This window comes from Anolis sagrei, chromosome 1 (genome assembly GCF_037176765.1).
Source record: "Anolis sagrei isolate rAnoSag1 chromosome 1, rAnoSag1.mat, whole genome shotgun sequence".
NCBI classification, from domain to species: Eukaryota; Metazoa; Chordata; class Lepidosauria; order Squamata; family Dactyloidae; genus Anolis; species Anolis sagrei.
The window spans coordinates 151,976,341-151,997,720 of NC_090021.1; the positions used below are offsets into that span (position 1 = coordinate 151,976,341).

Genomic DNA, 21,380 nt, shown 5'->3' on the forward strand with positions numbered 1-21,380 from the left:
TTTTGAAAATAATGCACTTAAAAGGAGAAAGAGAAAGAAAAAAGAGAAAGAGGGGAACGGGGGGGGGGGGGCTGAAAGGGAGAGGGAAGGGTTGTGACTTAGTGATGAGTTGAGGTGTAAAGAGAAAGAAAAAAAGGGGGGTGCAGGATTGGTGGATGGAGGAGCATTTGTAGTCTTCATATTCTGTCCCGTAGGTTGATGGTATTTTTCCTTATCATTTTCCTTGTTTTCTGTCCTTGTATCTTTATTCTTTCTTATCGGATTCTTTCTTCTATGAAGTTCTTGACTGTGGTCCAATCAGTCTTCTCTTGTTTTCCCTTGATTGTTTCTAAGGTTGTGTGTAAGATAGTCCATATTCATAATTTCTGTAACTTTTATTATCCAGCCTTCAATACTTGGTGTGTCTTTCTCTTTCCACTTTTTAGCATATGTGATTCTCGCAGCCGTAGTCAAGTAGCTAAATAATTTTTCCAGTATAGACAATTAAAAGAGGCATTCCAGAGACAAGAAAATTGGATTTGAAAAAGAAAAATCATGGGATAAGAACCTGATCTCTAAAAACAAACTAATTTCCAGAATTTACAAAATATTACTCGCTTGGTCAACGGAAAAAGAACATAAAAGAATGCATGGTGAGGTGGGCACAAAACATCGGCCACAATATATGTATATCAGAATGGGAGAGCATATGGAACATCACACTAAAATACACAGACTCCCATGATCTATGCGAGAAGTGGTACAAGATGATGTACCGCTGGTACATAACTCCAAGCAAATTATCCAAATGTTACAAGAACATGTCAGATAAATGTTGGAAATGCCATTCTCAGGTGGGTTCCTTTTTCCACCTCTGGTGGTCATGTAAAAAGGCAATTAAATTTTGGAAAATGATACTCATTGCAATGGAAAAGATTATTGGCCAACCCATAGAACTGAAACCGAATACGTCTTACTAGGAATTGTCGAGTTCTCCTGTTTTCAAGTGGTGTTTCTTTATTTACTGTATTGATTATGGTGTTTTTAATACTGGTAACCAGAATTTGTTCATTTTCATGGTTTCCTCTGCATATTTGTGGATTTCAATGGCTTGTGGATTTCAGTTACCATAAATGCTGTCACAGCTGTCCTGGTTTTCATCTGAAATGTTGGGACATAGCTGTGAATTGGTGGCAGTTGGTAACTAGTCTCAAAGCTTAGTAAGAGAAGATTCTGTGCTATTCAAAAATTGAGATTTATTGAGTAGGGAAAATGAGTTACAGCCATTTCTCAGGACTTGGTGGCCAGAGGAGTCTTCCATTACACTCCTGTATATTAAGAAATACATCCATATGCATGGCAGAGCAGCTACCTTTACTCCCGCTGGCATGGATGGGGAGCAGGGATGTATGGTTATCATGAGCCCATATGAGGGATTTGTGTGCTGTCTTACAGTCACTTTGTACTGTATTTTAGCATTATAATTCTTGCAATTCAAAGGAGCAACATCTGCACCTCATTATCTTTAGGCTGGAGCTACACTTACTTCCTATTCACAAATAATCCATTAGTACTCTGAATCCGTTTTAGTTTTGCTTACAGATATTGCTACAAGCCACAAGTGTCCTGAAAAACCATCTGTGCATGCCGTTTCTCCTCACAAGTTTGAAGAACCCTTATATGTGCCTCTGGGATATGTGACTTACTATTTAGATACCCGCATTTCATCACATAATAGTCTCCATTGCAAAAAATGGGCTTTTTTCACTGTGCAACAGTTGCCACCACATAATAATCACACACCTCTTTTTTTCACCTTGCGTCTTAGAACAGAGACAGCAGTACTGGGTTTGGACAATCTTTTCGCAGCCTCACTGTATCCAAATTTCTAGGTGTTACAAGAAGTGACCAACACCTACTATTAAAAAGACATTGCCTTTAACTACCAATTTGGGATAAAAATGTTGCATGTCTTGTATTTTCTTCAGAATACCGTTCTTAACATGTGTCAATCCTGTTCTTAGAAACTATTATTAGATTTATACGATACAACATTTAATTATACCTTCAGTGAAATACATGCTAGATTTAAAAGTACCAATTGCTGACAGTTAACAGCTGACAGATACGGTTACAGCCCAAGACATGACATAAATAAAGCCCCACAAATTAAGTCTCACTAATTTCAAAGGATGTGAAATTGCTTAAGTCTCTTCAGCCACAATAGTAGAGTTTAAAGGTAGACATGGTCTAGCAAAGTGTAAAGCAGAGCTTTTGGCAATCAATGCAATATGTGTTCAAGTATTTTGTTATATAAAAAAATTAAAACAAAGCCTTTCAAATTTGAGGTTTTATTAATTTAAATTGACAAAAGTACGCCAGTGTAACTTGGAATTAAGCAGATGTCCAACACAGTTTGTGTGAAGACGTCATGTTAGAAACGTATGACATGTTGCTGACCTGTGCTTTCTTTTCCTTTAGACCTTTCATCGAGTGTTTACCTGCAAAAAATGAGAGATTATTGTATGACACTTCATCACTATATTACTTATTTAACATTATTCAATATAATTTCCACTAATAATTACAATGCCTCTTTGAATCTTAACTATTTCATCAGTTGTCATTAAACACTCAGCATTTCAACACTGATGCAAGGCAGTAACAGATCTGTGAAATGTAACAAAGTAAACATTTGAGAGAACATTTTATGAGTATTTAAACTATGCTTACCACATCGTCAATCTTCAGGATGCTGCGTACGGTTTCTGTAGCCAGGGTGAGAGCGCTGACAGATACCAACAACGGTTGGACAACCAACTCCTCAAGGATATTGGAAATTCCACCCTACAATGTAAGAACTGCCACTTTAGTTTATTAGAAATGACAAGCAGAAAATCTATTGTCAATACGTATTTCTCAGTGGTCTCATTATGGAGTAGGAGAAGATGAAAAACAAATAAGCCCAAGTGCACAACCTATTAATAAGGTAGAACATTTCTATAGCAATTCCCTAAAACTACAGCTGGCAGTTTTCAAGTTAAGTGAAGTTTTTTTTAAGTATTTCATATCTAGGATAAAATTTTGGTAACAAAAGAATCTGGACTATATGCAACTACAGTATCTTATTCAGTTCCAATTTAAGTTGTTACATTTCAGTTTGCATAAAAAAGTTTGAGAACATCCATATACCTGAGGCAAGTGCTCTTTAACTGTTTTCAAACAAGAAGCATATTTGTGAGAGGGGGCTAACAAATGAAAGCAAATACCACGTCTCCTTTTTCATTTAAAGGAAGGAGGAAAAGGATAAACACACTAGTAGTATGATGTAAATTAACTTCAATACCACTTAAACTCTAAATGATACTTTCCAAAATAATCTGCATTTTAAGACCCATCAAGCCATTAAGAGAGGCAGGTAACATAACAAAATGCATTATATTATTGTTGTTGTTATTTTGCACAGAATTAGGCAAGGAATCAATCCCTGCTCATTTGTTACTGAAGCCCAAGGCAAGTACGAGACAACATCAAATCCAGGATGCATTTTTTCCCCAAAAATGGGGTGTGTCTTGGAATTGATATAGTCCTGGAATGGCAGATTTAAAAAAAAAAAAAGAGGGTCAGGGCCAACTTTCTGGAGGTTGGGCGGCAGGGGCTCCAGAGAGAAAGAGCGAGGCCAGATATGGAGACAAGCCATCAAGTTTTTCTCTTTCTCTCTCTGCAGCTGCCTGCATTCCCAATGATACCAAACAGCATGAGAAATAGAGAGAGAAACAGAGAGAAAAGTCCAGGATGCTGAGCAGGCTCAAATAAAAAGGGTGCACCCTAGATTTGAAAATACCCCTTTTCCCAAAATTAAACAGCCAAAACAGATCCACATCTTACAATTGAGGGGGGTCTTACAACGTTATGGTTGCTGTACAGATGAACATGTTTAAGTTACACATGTCATAGCAACATATCATAAACTAGATCTACCAAATAAGTAAATTGCACAAAAAGGCAAAATTCTGCAGAAGCATAAAATGATATACATGTAGCACTATTATTTATCCCATGTCACTTTGCTTATTACCTTTCTAACGTTGATGCCAGCAGTCTTCTCTCCTTGTGCATGTCTGTTTCTCAACTCTGTGACAGTAGAAATAGGGTTAAGGCCTGCATTTTCAGCCAGGGTAGACGGGATAATTTCCAGGGCTTCTCCAAAAGCACGGACACAATAAGACTCCATGCCACTTAAGATGCGTGAGTATTCATTCAAGCGTAATGCCAATTCTATTTCTGGTGCTCCACCACCAGCAATCAAAGCTCTGAAGTAAAAAAAAAATGAACAGTTTGAAATGTTAGAGACATATTTGTCACATGGAGTATGATTAAACCGATCCATGAAGCTGAAGCAGTTAGTACCTTTTCTTAACCAAACAGCGGATGACACACAAAGCATCATGGATTGAACGCTCCGCTTCTTCAATCACTAGTTTGTTGGAACCGCGTACCACAATAGTTACGGTTTTCCCAGGGCTTGCACAGCCTGTAATCTGAAGTACAAAAACACAATTACTGCAACATTTCTTTTCTTTTTCTGCTACTATGAACCAGACCTTTTAATGTTACATTGCAAAGAAAGCAACAATGCCAATGGAATAAAATACAATTAATTTTGACAAACCCTATGAAATACCACAGAATAAGAACAAATGAAGGTAACATGTAACTGTTCTAGCATGTAAAAGTGACAGAAATGTCACAGTATGATGAGCTAGAGTTTATTCAATGACTGTAAATAATAATAATAAACTTTATTTACACCCCGCCACCATCTACCCAATGGGGACTCAGAGCGGCTTACATGGGGCCAAGCCCGGACAACATGTTACAGCATTGGTTCTCAACCTGTGGGTCCCCCCAGATGTTTTGGCCTTCAACTCCCAGAAATCCTAACAGCTGGTATGCTGGCTGGGATTTCTGGGAGTTGTAGGCTAAAACACCTGGGGACCCACAGGTTGAGAACCACTGTATTACAGCAAAATAAAACCAGAACATAAACAACAAGCAACATCATCAAAATTACATAGAAAAAAAAGTATAAACACAGTAACAAAATAACATTCCAATAAACACAATCACGATAACAGTGGGCGGGCCACATGTATAGGATAAAATTATTAAAAAAACACTAATGAGATAAAAAATAGGAGCAGGTTATTTGCAGCTCATAAAAACACACAGGGTTGTGTCTTTCCACTAAATATTACTTAATGCCCAATATAACTGGGATGCCTCATACTTTCCTTAAGGTTCTTAGTCTCAATAGAATCAGGATAATCTTCCCAAAGTAATTTCTTCATTTTTTTGCTAAATATTTATTAGCTAGATAGCTGTGACCAGCAGTGCTGCAGAATTTGAAGCGGCATGAATGGAGGGCGAAAAAGAGAAACGTGCCAAGATGAGGGCGCATCAAGCCAACCCCGACCAGGACCGCCTTCCACCTGGAAACCAATGCCCTCACTGCGGGAGACAATGCAAATCATAGCCACCTACGGACCCACCCTGGAGGATTATCCTACTCGGACAACGAGGGATCACTAAGTAAGTAAGTAGGGATGCCTCATACTTTCCTTAAGGTCCTTAGCCTCAATAGAATAAGGACAATCTTCCTAAAGTAATTTCTTCATTTTTTGCTAAATATTTATTAGCTAGACACCTCCCCTAATTAAAAAAAATCTTGAGCCAATGATCACACCAGACCTTGACAATACATTTTCTGTTTGGCACCAAAGCGAGAGCAGCTACAGACAGCTTAAATGGTACTGAATCTCAAAACAATGTAAATAATAATGATCCGAAGCCTACCTTGGTCCAGTGCAGGTTGGACTCATCATAGGTGGTTTATCTTTGAGCCTCGAGGGACTTTATTCATTTTAAAATGCCTTACATATGTTATAGACATTTTGCACTTATTCGGAGAGTGGCAGATAATTTTTTTGGCTTATTTTTGCGATCTAGCCTATCACATTTTAATTTTAAATCGATTAAATTCAAATTTGGATTTGTTTTAAATAGGTTGTATTTTAGATTGATAGAATTTGAATTCAGTTTTCCTTTAAATTGGTTGTACAGTCAGTCCTCTGTGTGCACGGATTCTGCATCTATAGATTCAAACATCTACAATTTGAAATATTTTGAAATTTAAAATTGCCAAACACAAACCTTGATTATTACATTTTATATAATGGACACAATTTCACTATACCACTGTAAATAACAGGACCCATGCAACCATGCATGTTGGGAACCTAGATTCCAAGGGACCATTGTATTTTAAATTGTTTATATTTAAAGTTTGTTGAATTTTAATTCAGCTATGCTCTACTCTGGTTTTGTTTCAAGTCCGTTGTATGTATGGCTTCAGGTTATAATTTAAGAGTCAAAAGAATAGAGAATCAAAAAGTGGGACATCAAGAAACAGGAGATCCCTATACTTGTTTCAGCAGCGCAAAATAGATGGACTCTTCTTACCTTCACTAGTTTTCCAGATCCATTTAAATTTACTTCTTCAGCCAATTCAGCAGTTCCCAACATATCACCAGTGAATTGATCAATATGAGCAACTGGCTTAGTGCCAATAGTCTTTAAAAATTAAAAAAACACAAAAATAAGTCAGCATATTCTACTTCACACAAACTTAACAATACAATCATATACTTCAAAGGAGATTCTATTAAACTTCGTCTGAGCACATGCAATAGGACAGAAGTGTAAGTTTATGAACACAGTTGATATTTGTACAGGAAAAAAATGAGAAAGGTAGCAACAGTTATTTTACCTACTAGTTATGTACAAGTTTAGAAATTTTAGTAAAATAAATTGACCCAAAACCCAGGTCAACTTTTCCACAGGTGAATGTAACTAATATACCTTAATACTTCTAATAAAAGGAACCATTCCCTACTCTTGTTAAAAGACTTGCAAAAGGAGAGAGCTTACTTAGTTCATCCTGAAAGAACCTAAAAAGAGCACCGACCCCCTCTAACTCTCTCCACTGTGGCAATGCTTCTGGCCTTTTTGAATGCACGAGTCAGAAAATGGCAATGGCAATATGGCACTGGTGCTTTCCCCTCAATGAAGAATGAGCCCTATCCTGCAGTCATTTTGCCCTCAACTTATACAAGTACATGCACTACATTTTCTTAGCAATCCCATGAACAAACTGCATCACAAATTTCAACACGGCCATTGAATGCTGTCACCTATGTCACTGACATTTTAACAGAATGAATCAATGAATCCTATAAGCAAAACCAGCCAGGCTCAACCCATCTTACCTTGCATATAAACTCAATGTCCTCTCGTTCAATATCTTTAATCACCATGATCTTCATTTTGTTCAAGAAATGTAGTGCTAGATCACTTAGCGCATCCCTGAAACAGAAAATGAGTTAGAAAATTTACCTCAACTCTGATAAGATCAATCCTCCCCCCACCCCCCTGCTCAATTCAGATTGTTTAATTTGATGCAAATTCATTGCCTGTTTCGGAATGATGGCCCCAATTTTAAAGCAGCATATTTCATGGGGTGTTATGTACTTTCCAAGAGTATAATAAATAATAACATCTTTATTTGTATCCCGCTTTTCTCCCGCAAAGAGACCTAAAGCGGCTTACAATATATTAAAAACAATACAAGTCCAAGAATGTCACTTGGTAAATCATCACTCCCAAAACTTCTTGAATTGCCATAATCTGTCTGCTTTAATTGACTAATTGGTAGATTGGAGACAGGTAACTCCCGTGAGTGTAAGTCTAGCTTTAGCAACATGCAAGACATGAAGGGGGAAAAGGAAGATATCTACCTTTTTTTTTTTGTCGTGTCAGGAGTGACTCCTGGTGTGAGAGAATTGGCCGTCTGCAAAGACGTTGCCCAGGGGATTTGATGTTTTTATCATTCTTGTGGGCGGCTTCTCTCATGTCCCCGCATGAGGAGCTGGAGCTGATAGAGGGAGCTCATCCGCCTCTCCCCGGATTCAAACCTGCGACCTGTCGGTCTTCAGTCCTGCCGGCACAGGGGTTTAACCCACTGCGCCACCGGGGGCTCCATATACCATACTACCATATATGCTCATGTATGAGTCAATCTCATGTATAAGTTGAGGGTAGGTTTGGGGGTCAAAATTATGGATTTTGATATCACCCATGGGAAAGTCAAGGCTCATTCCAAGGAGAGCAGAGCACCAATGCCACCTCAGGGGGCCAGTTGCTCTGGCTACTCCTTCCTCACCCTGGCATTCATACATATTAGAAACAGCACCATGGCAGAGAGATTAGAGCTTGGTGCTTCCTTGGTGCTCCCAGAACAGAATGAGCTCTTGCTATTTTTCATTCTACTCATAGAAAGGGACATTTCGTTTTTTGGGAAGACTAAAGGTAAAGTATTCACACCAAATGTTGACAAGTTAAGCCAGGTTTCTGAGATTGTTTTTTTTTTTTTTTGGCTAAATTTTCTATACTTATACATGAGTAGATAAGAAAGGATTGTTTGGGGGTTTTTTTTAACCTGCATCACAAGCCCAATATGTGGAATGAGAAAGAACAAGAACAGATAGGTAAGAGGGTCAGAATGCAAGTTGATGGGGTGGACCTCACCTTTTGATATCAAAAAATTCACTTTGAATTTGATGGAAGCACACATCATAAACCAACATCAGGTATTTTTCATGATAAGAAAGAAATGCTTGCACAAATATGAGCGTATGTAGTAACACAAAAGGGCTTGAGCACAAGCTGCCTCCATGTTTCCTGCAGTTCCATATCCCTTGTTGAAACCAAAAAAGCTAAAAACTTCAGAGTTCTGCATCATCAAATGCTTTCTTTTCTAAGTTTACAAACTCAAGTCAATTCAATTACAGGCAGTCCCCAACTTATGAACAAAATAGGCTCTGTAGGTTTATTCTTAAATTGAATTTGTCTGTAATTTCGAATGGGTATATTTTAAAAAATAAAACTCAAGCCAGTTGGCTGAGGAGGAAGTGAGGGAACTTGCTGACAGGCTCCCTTGAATTCCTCCTCAGCCAATGCTGGGGCATGGGAGGGTGTCAGCAGGTTCCTTCACCCCAGCGTTGGCTCTGGAGGAATATGAGGGAGCCTGGCAGTGAGCTCCCTTCCTTCCTCTACGGCAGGGGTCCATAAACTTTTTAAAAAGAGGGCCAGGTCACAGTCCCTCAAACTGTTGGTGGGCCAGATTATAATTCGAAAAAAACATGAATGAATTCCTATGTACACTGCACATATCTTATTTATAGTGCAAAAAACATTTAAATACAATACAATAATCGAAATTAACAACAGTTTTAACAATTATAAACTTATTAGCATTTCAATTGAAACTGTGGGCCTGCTTTTGGCTGATGAGATAGGATTGTTGTTGTTATTGTGTGCTTTCAAGTAGTTTCATTCTTGGGTTGACCCTGAGTGAGGGCCAGGTAAATGACCTTGGAGGGCCGCATACGGCCTCCGGGCCTTAGTTTGAGGACCCCTGCTCTACGGCAAGGGGCAAGGAGAGGTTGGCCGGAAGCCAAAGCTCCCCAGACATGGATGAGGGCCAAGGATCTTTCACCTTGGCTGGGGAGCAACGGCTAGCTCCACCACTCCCCAGCTGGCCTCCTTCATCCCATTCATATCTACAAGTAGTTGTAAGTCCGATGTTTATAACTCAGGGACTGCCTGTAAACCCTAACTTGTACAGAAAGAGCTCTAAGAATTAGTTTTCAAATACTCACATTTTAGAAGAGTCAAATGAAATACATTTCAGTGAAAGCTTACTGCACAATGGAATGTCGCACCCTATTTTAATCCCAAGTACTGTTTATTATTTGGTAGTGAGATTAATAAGATTTAATGGAAGAAGCATACCGTAGAATAGATTTCTGAATGAGCAGCACATTGCATCCTGTTTTCTTGATCTGCTTAACTAAATTCAGAATGTATGCTCTCTCCTCACGCAAGACTCTGTCCATTTGAGTATAGTCAGAAACAACGATCTGGTTATCCATCTAACAAAAAGAAGAGGACTTTTAAATACAGACATATCTCAATTAAGAAAACATTTGATAGAAAGCCCCTTTTTACAAAGTCCTTTCATCCCTGCCTAGCACAACTGTTCTCCTTCTCCTTGCCTACATAGAAGTTTTTGGGTTTTTTTAAGCAGCAGCATCTCTGGAAGGACAGAAGGGACATGCTAGGGAAACACAGGCTTTTAGAGCTGGGTTGCAGCAAAGCTTCTGCAATAAATACAACAAAACTTGAATTGGGAAAGAACAGAATTCTGTCCTAGTCAAGCCTACTCTACTGTGATTGCTTGCAACTACCAGGGCAAAGACAGCTGCCTCTAGAATCCACTATTAAGTATGGTCATAAGGTATAACTCTGTTGATTTTATCAACAAAATGGCAAATATAAAAAAGTGGAAAAATAAAATATCCCTAGATGCACTTCGGAGGAAAAGTTCAAGTGGTCTCCAGAAAGTCTAAATTATGTTTTGCTTATTTATGCAAAGATTGCCTGACCTGGTTATTTCATTTCACAGGTGTATATTGTGAATTTTGGATGAAACGTTTGCGGAAATATGGTGAACTGCTCTTCTTTTTTTGTAGTACCAAAATCTATCCTTATTTTTTTCACGTCCCAGTACAGGACCAAGGCTTTGGTTTGTGTATGTTCAGTTTGTATAAGAATATGCTACCAATTAACTTTTAATTCCCCCCCCCCTCTTTTCTTGTTTAGTTTTAGTGAGATTGGCTCTCTTTTATTCGTTTTCCTACTTTCCTGGAAACCAAATGTTCTCCCACTTTTTATGTAAATATAAAATTATTCTCCCCTTTGTTTGAATCTTTTCATTTGGATGTGCATACAATAAAAATTTATTTTAAAAAAGAATATGCTACCAATGAGTTTTTTTTTCTATGCTTAGGGCCTCTTTCTAGCTTCAAAAACAAGTTGTGTAGGTAATCTCCTAATAGGCCACTAGCTCCTACTGACATGTTAGAATTGTGGGAAAGAATTCTAAAATAGATAGCCTTGGTCCAGTAATATTATTCCATAACATGATCCATTGTGGCAGATTTAGTATACTTTAAGCAAACATTCTATACAAATTCAATTATCAATAATGGACCACAAGATATCTACTGCTCACACAATCCTATGCTTATCCACTCAAAAGCTAACCCCAGTGAATTCAAAATATAAAGCATAAAAATTAACAACAAAAATCCTGATATTTTAAAATTACAACTAAAAGTTTAGATTTCAGACTGAAACGATAGCAAATAGCCAAAAACCAAGAGAAATGAGCCTGGCCTTGCTTATATAAGGTAATGCACACTTACTGCACTATTTGTAACGTATATAAAATTAGAATTATGTCAAATATTATGTTCCCCTTGGCAGGAGAAAAGTGGCCCATAAACTAATCAACTAAACGAAAACAAATAAATTTGAACAGACCAACTTACATCTGTTTTTGGTGCTGACAAGCAAAACTGAATGAGACCGATCTTAGCCTTTTCCACTCTGGTAACACCAGTGTTGGATACTTTCTGGGTAAGAACCAGCCCTTCAACCAATTCACAATCATCAATTGTTCCCCTAGAGGGAAAAAAACTTGAATAAACACAAACACAAAATATGAATTTCATTCAAATGTGGATTTTTTTTAATATGATTGGAATACTTACCCAAGCTTTTTAACAATTTTAATGTCTCTGAGATCCACACCAGTGGCTGTTGTTGGGTCTATCACTTTCATGACAGCATCTACACTCATTGGAGAGAGCAGACTAGAATACTGTGATACAACCTGCAAAAATATAGTGAACAAGGACATTTAATTTGGTTTTCTTTAGAATGCAATACTTCATATTTTAAATTCAAAGCCCTAAGTAACCGGCACTTTCTGTATTCTTCCCCTCTAATCGCCATCTTCCGATTGTTGATTAAGAAAGATAGATTACAATTAACTTTGCATGTTAAAGGTAAATTACATGCAGTTAAATCTAAGGGAAGATCCCCTACACATGTCTCAGATAAACCAGATAAACAGCACAATGGAACAGAATAGGACAAGAGTGATTTCACTCCCAATGTCAGCACATTGGTTTTTTTTCTGTGTCATTGACTCACAATTATCTTTAGAATGCAAAGCAAAACACAAAATGTAAGATTGCCTATATTTTTTCTATACTATTGGAAGGATCTTATCACTTCTGAGTTCTACAAGAGAACATTCTTTTTATGGACAATGCAGAAATAAAAGGCATCCTGAGAAATTGTGACCACCTGTGTATTTTATGAGTCAAACAGAATCAAGTGGGAAAAGCCATCACCTTTAAGGTTTAAGAGACGGAGAAAAATTAATAAGCTTTGGATTCATCAACAAAGCTGTGTATGCCTTCAACAGGTTGTTTTATGAAGACCCCAATGAATTCCCTAGCTTTTTCTTAGGCATAGAATATTCAGAGATGGCTGTACTAGTACAAGCTCTGAAATACAGAAAACAGAACCTGGATTCATTGGTGGTCTTCATTCAAGTACTATCCATCACTGACCCTGCTTAGATTTCAGGATCTGGTGCCTTGAGAATATTTAGGTTCTTGAACAGAATTACTTCACTGAACTTCTTGATCTAATGAAATTATCAAACACCTTGAGTAAGGAGCTTCTGTGCTTCAAGGAGCTTAGCATAAATCAATCAATCATTATCCAAAAAAAATTATTAAGAGATGAACCTGCTGAAACTGCCACTATTTAAGCAACTAGCAAATGACATAGGATGCCATGACTATTAAAAGCAAAGTCCACAGCCTTCTTTGAATGTTTGTGAAATAAACTGGGGCAATTCATATTAAACTACACTGCCAGTGTCGCAGCGGAGGAAAGAGAGGAGACAACAAATATTTTTGCAGTACTCTTAAGAGTACCACTCGGGGTTTTTTGTTACCAACTATTATTATTACAATTTGTAATTACAACCACAATGATGAAATTAACCCACATAGCCTGTAATTACAGGATAAAATGAACTTGGATATAATGACACATTTCCCAAGCACTTTGTTTTCTATGCTTACCTTTGAATTCAATGCTGTAGTTGCACTGTTAAGTAGGGTTTCTCTATCACTCAGTTCAACAGGTTGTCCCATACTGGTCAAGACTTCAACACCTTTCTCCAATGCCTTCTGGAATGACTCAGAGATAATGGTGGGATGAATTCCTAATTACAGTTTAAGACAAAAGTTGATCCAAATCATAAACTTTCAAGAGCATAACATAGTCTTGAGGTTTTTTCCAGTTGAATTGGTGTATATTTTGATATGCTGTACATTACTATATCCCCCCCCCCCCCGCTTATTGCCTTCACATCCATGTATTACACATTATTTTACAAACAAACCTCAGCAACGTTCCAATCCTTCCACCAAATAACACTGCATTTTTAAAGGTTTGTGTTCATTGGTTTTGCCTCGATTTAAAAAGTCTAACTTGGGTGCAGTGTGCATATACATTACCTTTATTCATACATAGTAATTCAAAGCAACATTTGAAACCTATTAGGTGTTATCACAGAATGGAATGGCTAGTACAGGACTATGCAAGTATTACTTAATATATATAGAAGGTAGCAATCAGAATTGGCAAAATACATTATCAAACAGTATACCACTGCAGATTCATAAAAGCAATGTAAGCAACAATTAGAATGCACATAAGTATGTATCTACACTCAAGGCTAGCATATTAGCTGAAAATTACCACAAAACTTACCCAAAACCAACACAGAAATCTATTAGCCTGCCAACTCTCATAATCTGCAGCACAGAAGTAAGTAAAGCACCTTCTTACTTTATAAACCCAAACGTGTTTTGATGTTTGGGAATAAATATTTGCTTTGCCTAACCCTCTGGATTGCTTGGAGAGACTTTGGAGAGACCTACACATTACAAAAGTTGAAAATGCTTGGATTTGCAATTCAATAATTTTGGAAGCAATATCTGGTAAGCGACACTATAGCCACGATGTAACAATTAAAATTTTGAGTTTTCCATTTTAAATTGAAACTCAACAAAAATTTACTTTTACCATCCTGCTTATTTATATGTAAATAATAATAATAATAAGAAGAAGAATGTTTTCTTTATATTCCTCTCTCTCTACCCAAGGGAACTTGGAGCGGCTTACAACAGGAATAAACATACCTTTCTGAAGAAGTCTGGAACAGGCATCCAAGAGAGCTCCGGCAATGACCACAACAGAAGTAGTGCCATCTCCAGCTTCAATATCTTGTGCTTTGGACAACTCCACCAACTATATACAATGAAAAGTAATTGTATGAAGTTTTGAACTGCTCTGATACTATCAGTAGTAGTAAATTGATCACTTGTAAAAGGACAAAAGCTCAGGTGTAATTTCAATATATTATACACTGCTGTTTCCTAAAGGGGATGGCTCAAAAATTGGATAGGCATAAGTATCTGCTTGATCTGGCCTGACTTCAAGGTCTGATATGAAATCTGAAACGAAGTACTGCTTACCATCTTGGCAGCAGGGTGAAGGACCTGCATCTGCTTCAAAATTGTTGCACCGTCATTTGTGATTGTTACATCTCCTTTCCCATCTTGAATCTGGAAAAACACAACCAAAGGTTTTTGAATGCTAACTGGAGGGAAAAAGAAAAATATACAAATCACTTTATATTGTATTTTAGAGACCTTTCAACTAAGAGTTGGCTCATGATGTTATAAGCATTTAAATGTTGCCCTTCTCTAGCTTCCCCTCAGAATTCCATGGAGGCAAATTGTGGCAATCAGCCATGTCCTAGCCCCTGATTATCCTAGCCTGGGATCTGAGGGAAACTGGCCAAAGTAACAACAGAACACTTTTAGTGATGTCCAGGTTTCCAATCTGCTAAAAAGGCAAGAACTTTGCTGAAAATACCTTCAATGAAACTCGCTCTATTGGGTAACTTTTAGCCAGTCTTCAATATAACAACTTGTACATATTCTATTTAGTATTAACAGGTCCCTAAGTAAAATGAAGTGTCCATTTCAATCTGATGTTAAGCCTCATTGCGGAATAAAGATGTCTTTAGTCATCTTTGTTGGACAATACATTAAAAAAAACAACACATTTTTGTGACAAACACAACTGTACAAGACAGCTCCTTTGCTACATGAATCAAGCCTTGTGTCACTTTTTAACAGTGCACCTTCTCTCTCTACTTTTACTTCTTCACTTTTGAATCCTACTAATCACAAATGAGTTGGTCTTGTTTGAAAGGTGACCATAAGAAATGGACAGCCACATGCTTCTACCTTCCTGACATTTCTGGGCTACAATCACTCATTTTCTTCATAATAGGAAGTAGCCTGATTGGGAAGAGGAGAGAAGGTACCACCAAGGTCAAATTTTCAAGAGACTCAGGAGACTTTGAAGGCCACAGAATAACCAAACCTTTCTGTTGGTTTACTCATACAGAGATTCTGCTAACCAATATAAGAAATTACTCCTGGCATAGAATCTCCTTCATAACAGTTTTTGCTCAGTGAACATTCAACACCAAGAATATTCATCCAGCAAATATACAACATTGTGCATAATGATGGAAAGCTGGGAAACAGCTGAAATGGCAGTTAGAAAAAATACACTGAAAAGTTATGTTATTCTGTTAAAATATATAAGTCTTACCATTTTATCCATTCCTTTTGGTCCAAGGCTTGTCCTAACAGCATCTGCAACCGCTAAAATGGGAGGTGACAATATAAGTATAGTCAGTCTTGCAACTTTTATGGGATTACAGTAAAACAAAAAATATAGTTTGCTATCCCGAATCATAGAATCAGAGTTGGAAGAGGCCACATGGGCCATTTAGTCAAACCCCCTGCCATGCAGGAAAAGCAAACAAAATACCCCTGACAGATGGCCATCAAGCCTGTTTAAAAGCCTCCAAAAAAGGAGCTTCCACCACGCTCCATGGCAGAGTTCCACTGCTGAATAGCTCTTACAGTCAGGAAGCTATTTCTCATGTTCAGATGGAATCTCCTTTCCTGTAATTTGAACCCACTGCTCAGAGTCCTAGTCTCCAGGGCAGCAGAAAACAAGCCTACTCCATAGTGATGTTCGGGGGAGCATTTGCACAGTTAAAGCTTGTATGCCAGCTGTGTCCATACCTTGGGAAGTCTGACTTGGCCACGGTAGTCCATGCCCTGGTTACATCCTGTATAGACTACTGCAACGCGCTCTATGTGGGGTTGCCTTTGAAGACTGTTTGGAAGCTTCAAATGGTCCAGCGGGCGGCAGCCAGATTACTAACAGGAGCTGCACTCACGAAGCATACAACTCCTCTGTTATGCCAACTCCACTGGCTGCCAGTTTGCTACCACGCACAATTCAAAGTGCTGGCTTTAGCCTATAAAGCCCTAAATGGTTCCGGCCCAGCTTACCTATCTGAATGTATCTCTCCTTATGAACCATCTAGGAATCTAAGATCATCTGGGGAGGCCCTGCTCTCGACCCCACCTTCCTCGCTAGCACGTCTGGTGGGGACGAGAGACAGGGCCTTCTGAATGGTGGCTCCTTAGCTGTGAACTCCCTCCCTAGGGATTTTAGATTAGCCCCCTCCCTCCCCTCCCCATTTATAAATGTATGGCATTGGCTCTTTGAACAAGCGTTTGGAAATGCAGCAGAATAAATAATTATTAAATATGAGGAATGAACATGGAATGACTAGATGCTGTTGGATGATTTTAACAGGACGACACTGGTGGTGATGTTTTAATGGTTTATATGTTTTTTATAATATTAGGTTGAATGTTTTAACTGTATTTTATAAATGTATGGCATTGAATTCTGCCAATTTCTGTAAGCCACCTTGAGTCGCCATAAGGCTGAGAAAGGCGGGCTACAAATGCCGTAAATAAATGAATAAATAATATTTCTAAACAAACTTATCAAAAACAGTAAAAAAGGAAATACCACACTGTGACCCCCTCAAAAAGGTAAAGTAAGAATTAAATAGAGTTAATATCTTATTTACCAGGATAAATTACACATGTAAACATTTAACACCTTCAAGAAAATAGTGTGTGTTATTTCACAACACACTTAGAACAATATATAAAGTACAGACTGTTGTCTGCCTTCAAGTTGTCTCCAACCAATGGCAACCCAAGGTCACCCAATGGGTTTCATAGCCAAGTGGGGATCTTAACACCTTTATAAATGTTAACATCCTTAATAATGATTTAGACAATGGTGGAACACAAGGCACATTTCTTAAATCTGCAAAATATGGGAAATAGCCAATACCTCTGAAGACAGGAACAGAATTTAAAATGAGCTTGACAGATTGGAAAGCTGAGCCAAAGCAGATATTGTGGGATTTTCTGTGTTGATATTCTGAGTGTGTGAAAGGGTCCTTAAATAAATCTGACATGATCAAATTTTGGCCCTTCAGGCCTTCAACACTCACAATTCCTAATAGCCGGTAGGCTAAAGGAATTGTGGCCGGTGAAGTCCTAAATACCTGGAGGGCCAAAGTTTGTTACAGTAAGTTGTAGCAGGACCATGTGTGTGTGTGTGTTGAAGAAAAACCTTATGATGGTTAATTATTATGGGCAGCTGGTAATGTAGGTCATCTAGCAATCTTGGACCACTCCCGATAGGGTATAACTGTATGAGTTTTTAGAGTACAGTTCTGGAGAGCTTTTTCTCTGAGAAGAAACATGCTCAAAGGCTCTGCTCTGAGGAGAAGGTTGGAGATAAGCCATTATGCTGCTCTAAAGGAGGCTATGGTGGAACAGCTGTTTGCTCAAGGTTTATGTTTTGCTTTCTCATTTGACTGAAGATGAAGATGCCTGAATTTGTGTTACTTACAAAGACTATGTAAATTTTTGCACTGTTTGTTTTTTGTATGCAACATTGCAAGTTCGTTTCATCTCTGCTATTAAGAGTAAAGATTTTTGTGTTCATTCCTACTTGTGTCTGTGTGTCTTGTGCATGGGACATGACTAAGATCCACTTGCTGCGTCAGATTTATTTTAGGGCCCTTTCACACAGCCCTATATCCCAGAATATCAAGGCAGAAAATACCATAATATCTGCTTTGAACTGGGTTGAGGGCCCTTCCACAAACCATATAACCCAGAATATCAAGGCAGAATAACCCACAATGTCTGCTTTGAACTGGAATATCTGAGTCCACACTGCCATATATCCCAGTTCAAAGCAGTTGTGGGATTTTATTTAGCTGTGTGGAAGGGGCCTTTGTCCACACTCAGATAATGTGGGATTGATATTCTGGGATATATGGCTGCGTGGAAGGGCCTTTTGACAATAGTTTGTGAATGGCTGATGCTGGGGACTGTGTGCTGCACCTAGCAGCAACCCTCTGAAACTCTATGCCTCACCCTTTTTAGGGCCTTCCACACAGCCATATAACCCAGAATATCAAGGCAGAATAATCCCACAATATCTGCTTTGAACTGGCCTTATACTTCCTATCTATTACCCCGGTCATCCCTCTAATAGGCCCTGGAAATGAGCAGCCAGACCTGCTATTGTTATTAGTCTGTTATAGCACTGTACTTAATTCCTGGCCCCCTCACATTTTGAGTTTGCACTAGCCTCAGCCCAGCCTATTTAACTGCTCTGAACAGGCATTATTATTTTTAATATATATGTGTTATTGTGATAATCTTATGCTTATGTTGTTTTGTTAATGTTATGTCATGGTGTTTACTCTGTATGTTTTGGCGATGTTACTTGGAAACCGCCTTGAGTCCCACTCGGGGAGATAGAGCGGTATATAAATAAAGTTTTATTATTATTATTACTAGCTGCCCCCTGCCACGCGTTGCTTTGGCCCAGTCGGGTGATCAGGAAAATAATGAGAAAGTATTGGTTTCGAATATATGTAATGTCTTTATGCTTGTGGGTAAACAATATTTCTTGCTGTTTCTTTGTCAGTGTTGATGTGGAGATTGTCTGATTTGCCTACCCTGGAACATGCAATAGAATTGTCCTTCTTTAGGGGTCCCTTTCAAATCTAGGATACTATATCTCTGTGTGTGTGTGCGTGTGTGTGTGAATCATATCTATCTATCTATATCTATGGCTGGATGGCTCTTTGTCAAGATTACGTTTTCTTGCCCTGGTGAAGGGAGTTGGACTGGATGGCCTTAAGTATTTTCTGTTGGTCATGGGGGTTCTGTGTAGGAAGTTTGCCCCAATTCTGTCATTGGTGGGGTTCAGAGTGCTCTTTGATTGTAGGTGAACTATAAATCACAGTAGCTACAACTCCCAAATGTCAAGGTCTAATTTCCCCAAACTCCCATCTGTGTTCATATTTATATTTGGGCATATGTAATATTTGTGCCAACTTTGGTCCAGATCCATCATTGTTTGAGTCCACAGTGCTCTCTGGATGTAGGTGAACTACAACTCCCAAACTCAAGATCAATGCCCACCAAACCCTTCTAGTGTTGTCTGTTGGTCATGGGAGTCCTGTATGCCATGTTTGGTTCAATTCCATCATTGGCGGAATTCAGAATGTGCTTTGATTGTAGATGAACTAAAAATCCCAGCAACAACAACTCCCAAATGACAAAATCAAAATTTTTTGAGTGGGTTATGAGTCCAGATGTGTCCAGATTTGGTGTCAATTTGTCCAGTGGTTTTTATGTTAATCCCACAAACGAACATTACATTTTTATTTATATAGATTTATATATAGCGGCACACAGGGAGCATAGAGCTCCTCTGTTGCGCCAACTCCACTGGCTGCCAATTTGCTACCGGGCACAATTCAAAGTGCTGGCTTTAGCCTATAAAGCCCTAAATGGTTCTGGCCCGACTTACCTGTCCGAACACATCTCCTCCTATGAACCAGCTAGGACATTAAGATAATCTGGGGAGGCCCTGCTCTCGGTCCCGTCGGCATCACAAGCACGCCTGGTGGGGACGAGAGACAGGGCCTTCTCAGTGGTGGCCCCTCGGCTGTGGAACGAGTGCTGGCTCAAAGTGCTGGCTTTAGCCTATAAAGCCCTAAATGGTTCTGGCCCGACTTACCTGTCTGAACACATCTCCTATGAACCAGCTAGGACATTAAGATAATCTGGGGAGGTCCTGCTCTCGGTCCTGTCGGCATCACAAGCACCCCTGCCGGGGACGAGAGACAGGGCCTTCTCAGTGGTGGCCCCTTGGCTGTGGAACGCCCTTCCTACAGATATCAGATCGGCCCCCTCCTTATTGGCATTTCGGAGGAAAGTGAAGTCCTGGTTGTTCGAACAGGCATTCGATTAGGCAGTGTAATTGATTACAGGAACACGGAATAATGGATGGTGAGATTGGATTCTGATTCTATTGACGAGACGCGAATGATTTGTCATATTGATGTTTAATTGTTGTTATGCTATTGTTTTTAAATGTTCCAATGGTTTTGTAATGTGTGCATTGAAATTGCTGCTGTTATCCGCTTTGAGTCGCCTAAGGGCTGAGAAAAGCGGTATATAAGTGAAATAAATAAATAGATTTATAACTGAGTTATCTGAGTCCACTACCAAGATATCTGAAAGATACCCACTCCTGAAAGATATCCATCCAACCTTTGTTTAGTGAGCTCCAACTACAAAGCTGATGGTGAGGCTGCGACAGTCGTGATGGTAAAGAGACAATAACGGTGCAGGTATACACACCCATCATGGCAGTAACGAACAGGCAGAACCAAGGCCGCCCCAATGGGCCCGGCGGGGTCCTACTCGGCCCACCCGCCTCAAAGGGGGAGGCCTCGCAAAGGACACAATGGGGCCCATCCCCTCCCCCTTTATCCGTTACCTTTGCCTGCCGCAATGTTGCTGAAGCGAATCTGGGTGGGCTTGTCCCGGTCCTGGTACGAGCCGCGGTTCCCGCCCGAGCTCCCGCGGTTCCCCGGGGCGGCGTTCATGAGGCTCCCCTTAGCACTCAAGTTCTCCGGCATGACGGCGCCCGGCCTCCCCTCTGCAGCCCCCGATGGAGACGGATTGCCTTCTCCCCCCGGCGCCCTCACGAAGCTTCCAGAAAGCGCCGAGCCTTAGACAGAGAGCGAAGGACCCTTCTACAGGCGCTCGCTGTACCGCCGGACGTGACGTCACCCAGAAGGGCTGTCTTCCGCAGCTGCCTTTCCTCCAGAGTCAAGAATGTTTCCAATCATGCGCGGGGAGGAGGGAGAACGGCGCTTGCAGGAGGGGCTCGCGGGGGAATGTGAGTGAGAACAGGCAGTGCAGTAGCCTCCTAAACCCAGGGCTCTTCTACACTGCCATAAAAGGCAGAATATCAAGACAGATAATGCACATTATCTGCTTTGAACTACA

The 21,380-nt window shown here is 39.5% G+C and overlaps 1 protein-coding gene across 1 annotated transcript; it reads right to left on the reverse strand.

Moving 5' to 3' along the window:
• Positions 1-2,314: 2,314 nt before the first annotated feature.
• On the reverse strand, positions 2,315-21,170 carry CCT4 (chaperonin containing TCP1 subunit 4). The gene is made up of 14 exons (XM_060784641.2): positions 20,866-21,170; positions 15,721-15,773; positions 14,568-14,657; positions 14,232-14,340; positions 13,107-13,249; positions 11,715-11,836; positions 11,493-11,625; positions 9,892-10,031; positions 7,308-7,404; positions 6,502-6,612; positions 4,390-4,520; positions 4,058-4,292; positions 2,713-2,826; positions 2,315-2,480 (listed from the first exon to the last, which is right to left on the reverse strand). Exons 1-14 carry the CDS (start codon positions 21,005-21,007, stop codon positions 2,466-2,468), a joined length of 1,635 nt encoding a protein of 544 aa, XP_060640624.1. The 5' UTR covers positions 21,008-21,170; the 3' UTR covers positions 2,315-2,465.
• Between the last annotated feature and the right edge of the window lie 210 nt (positions 21,171-21,380).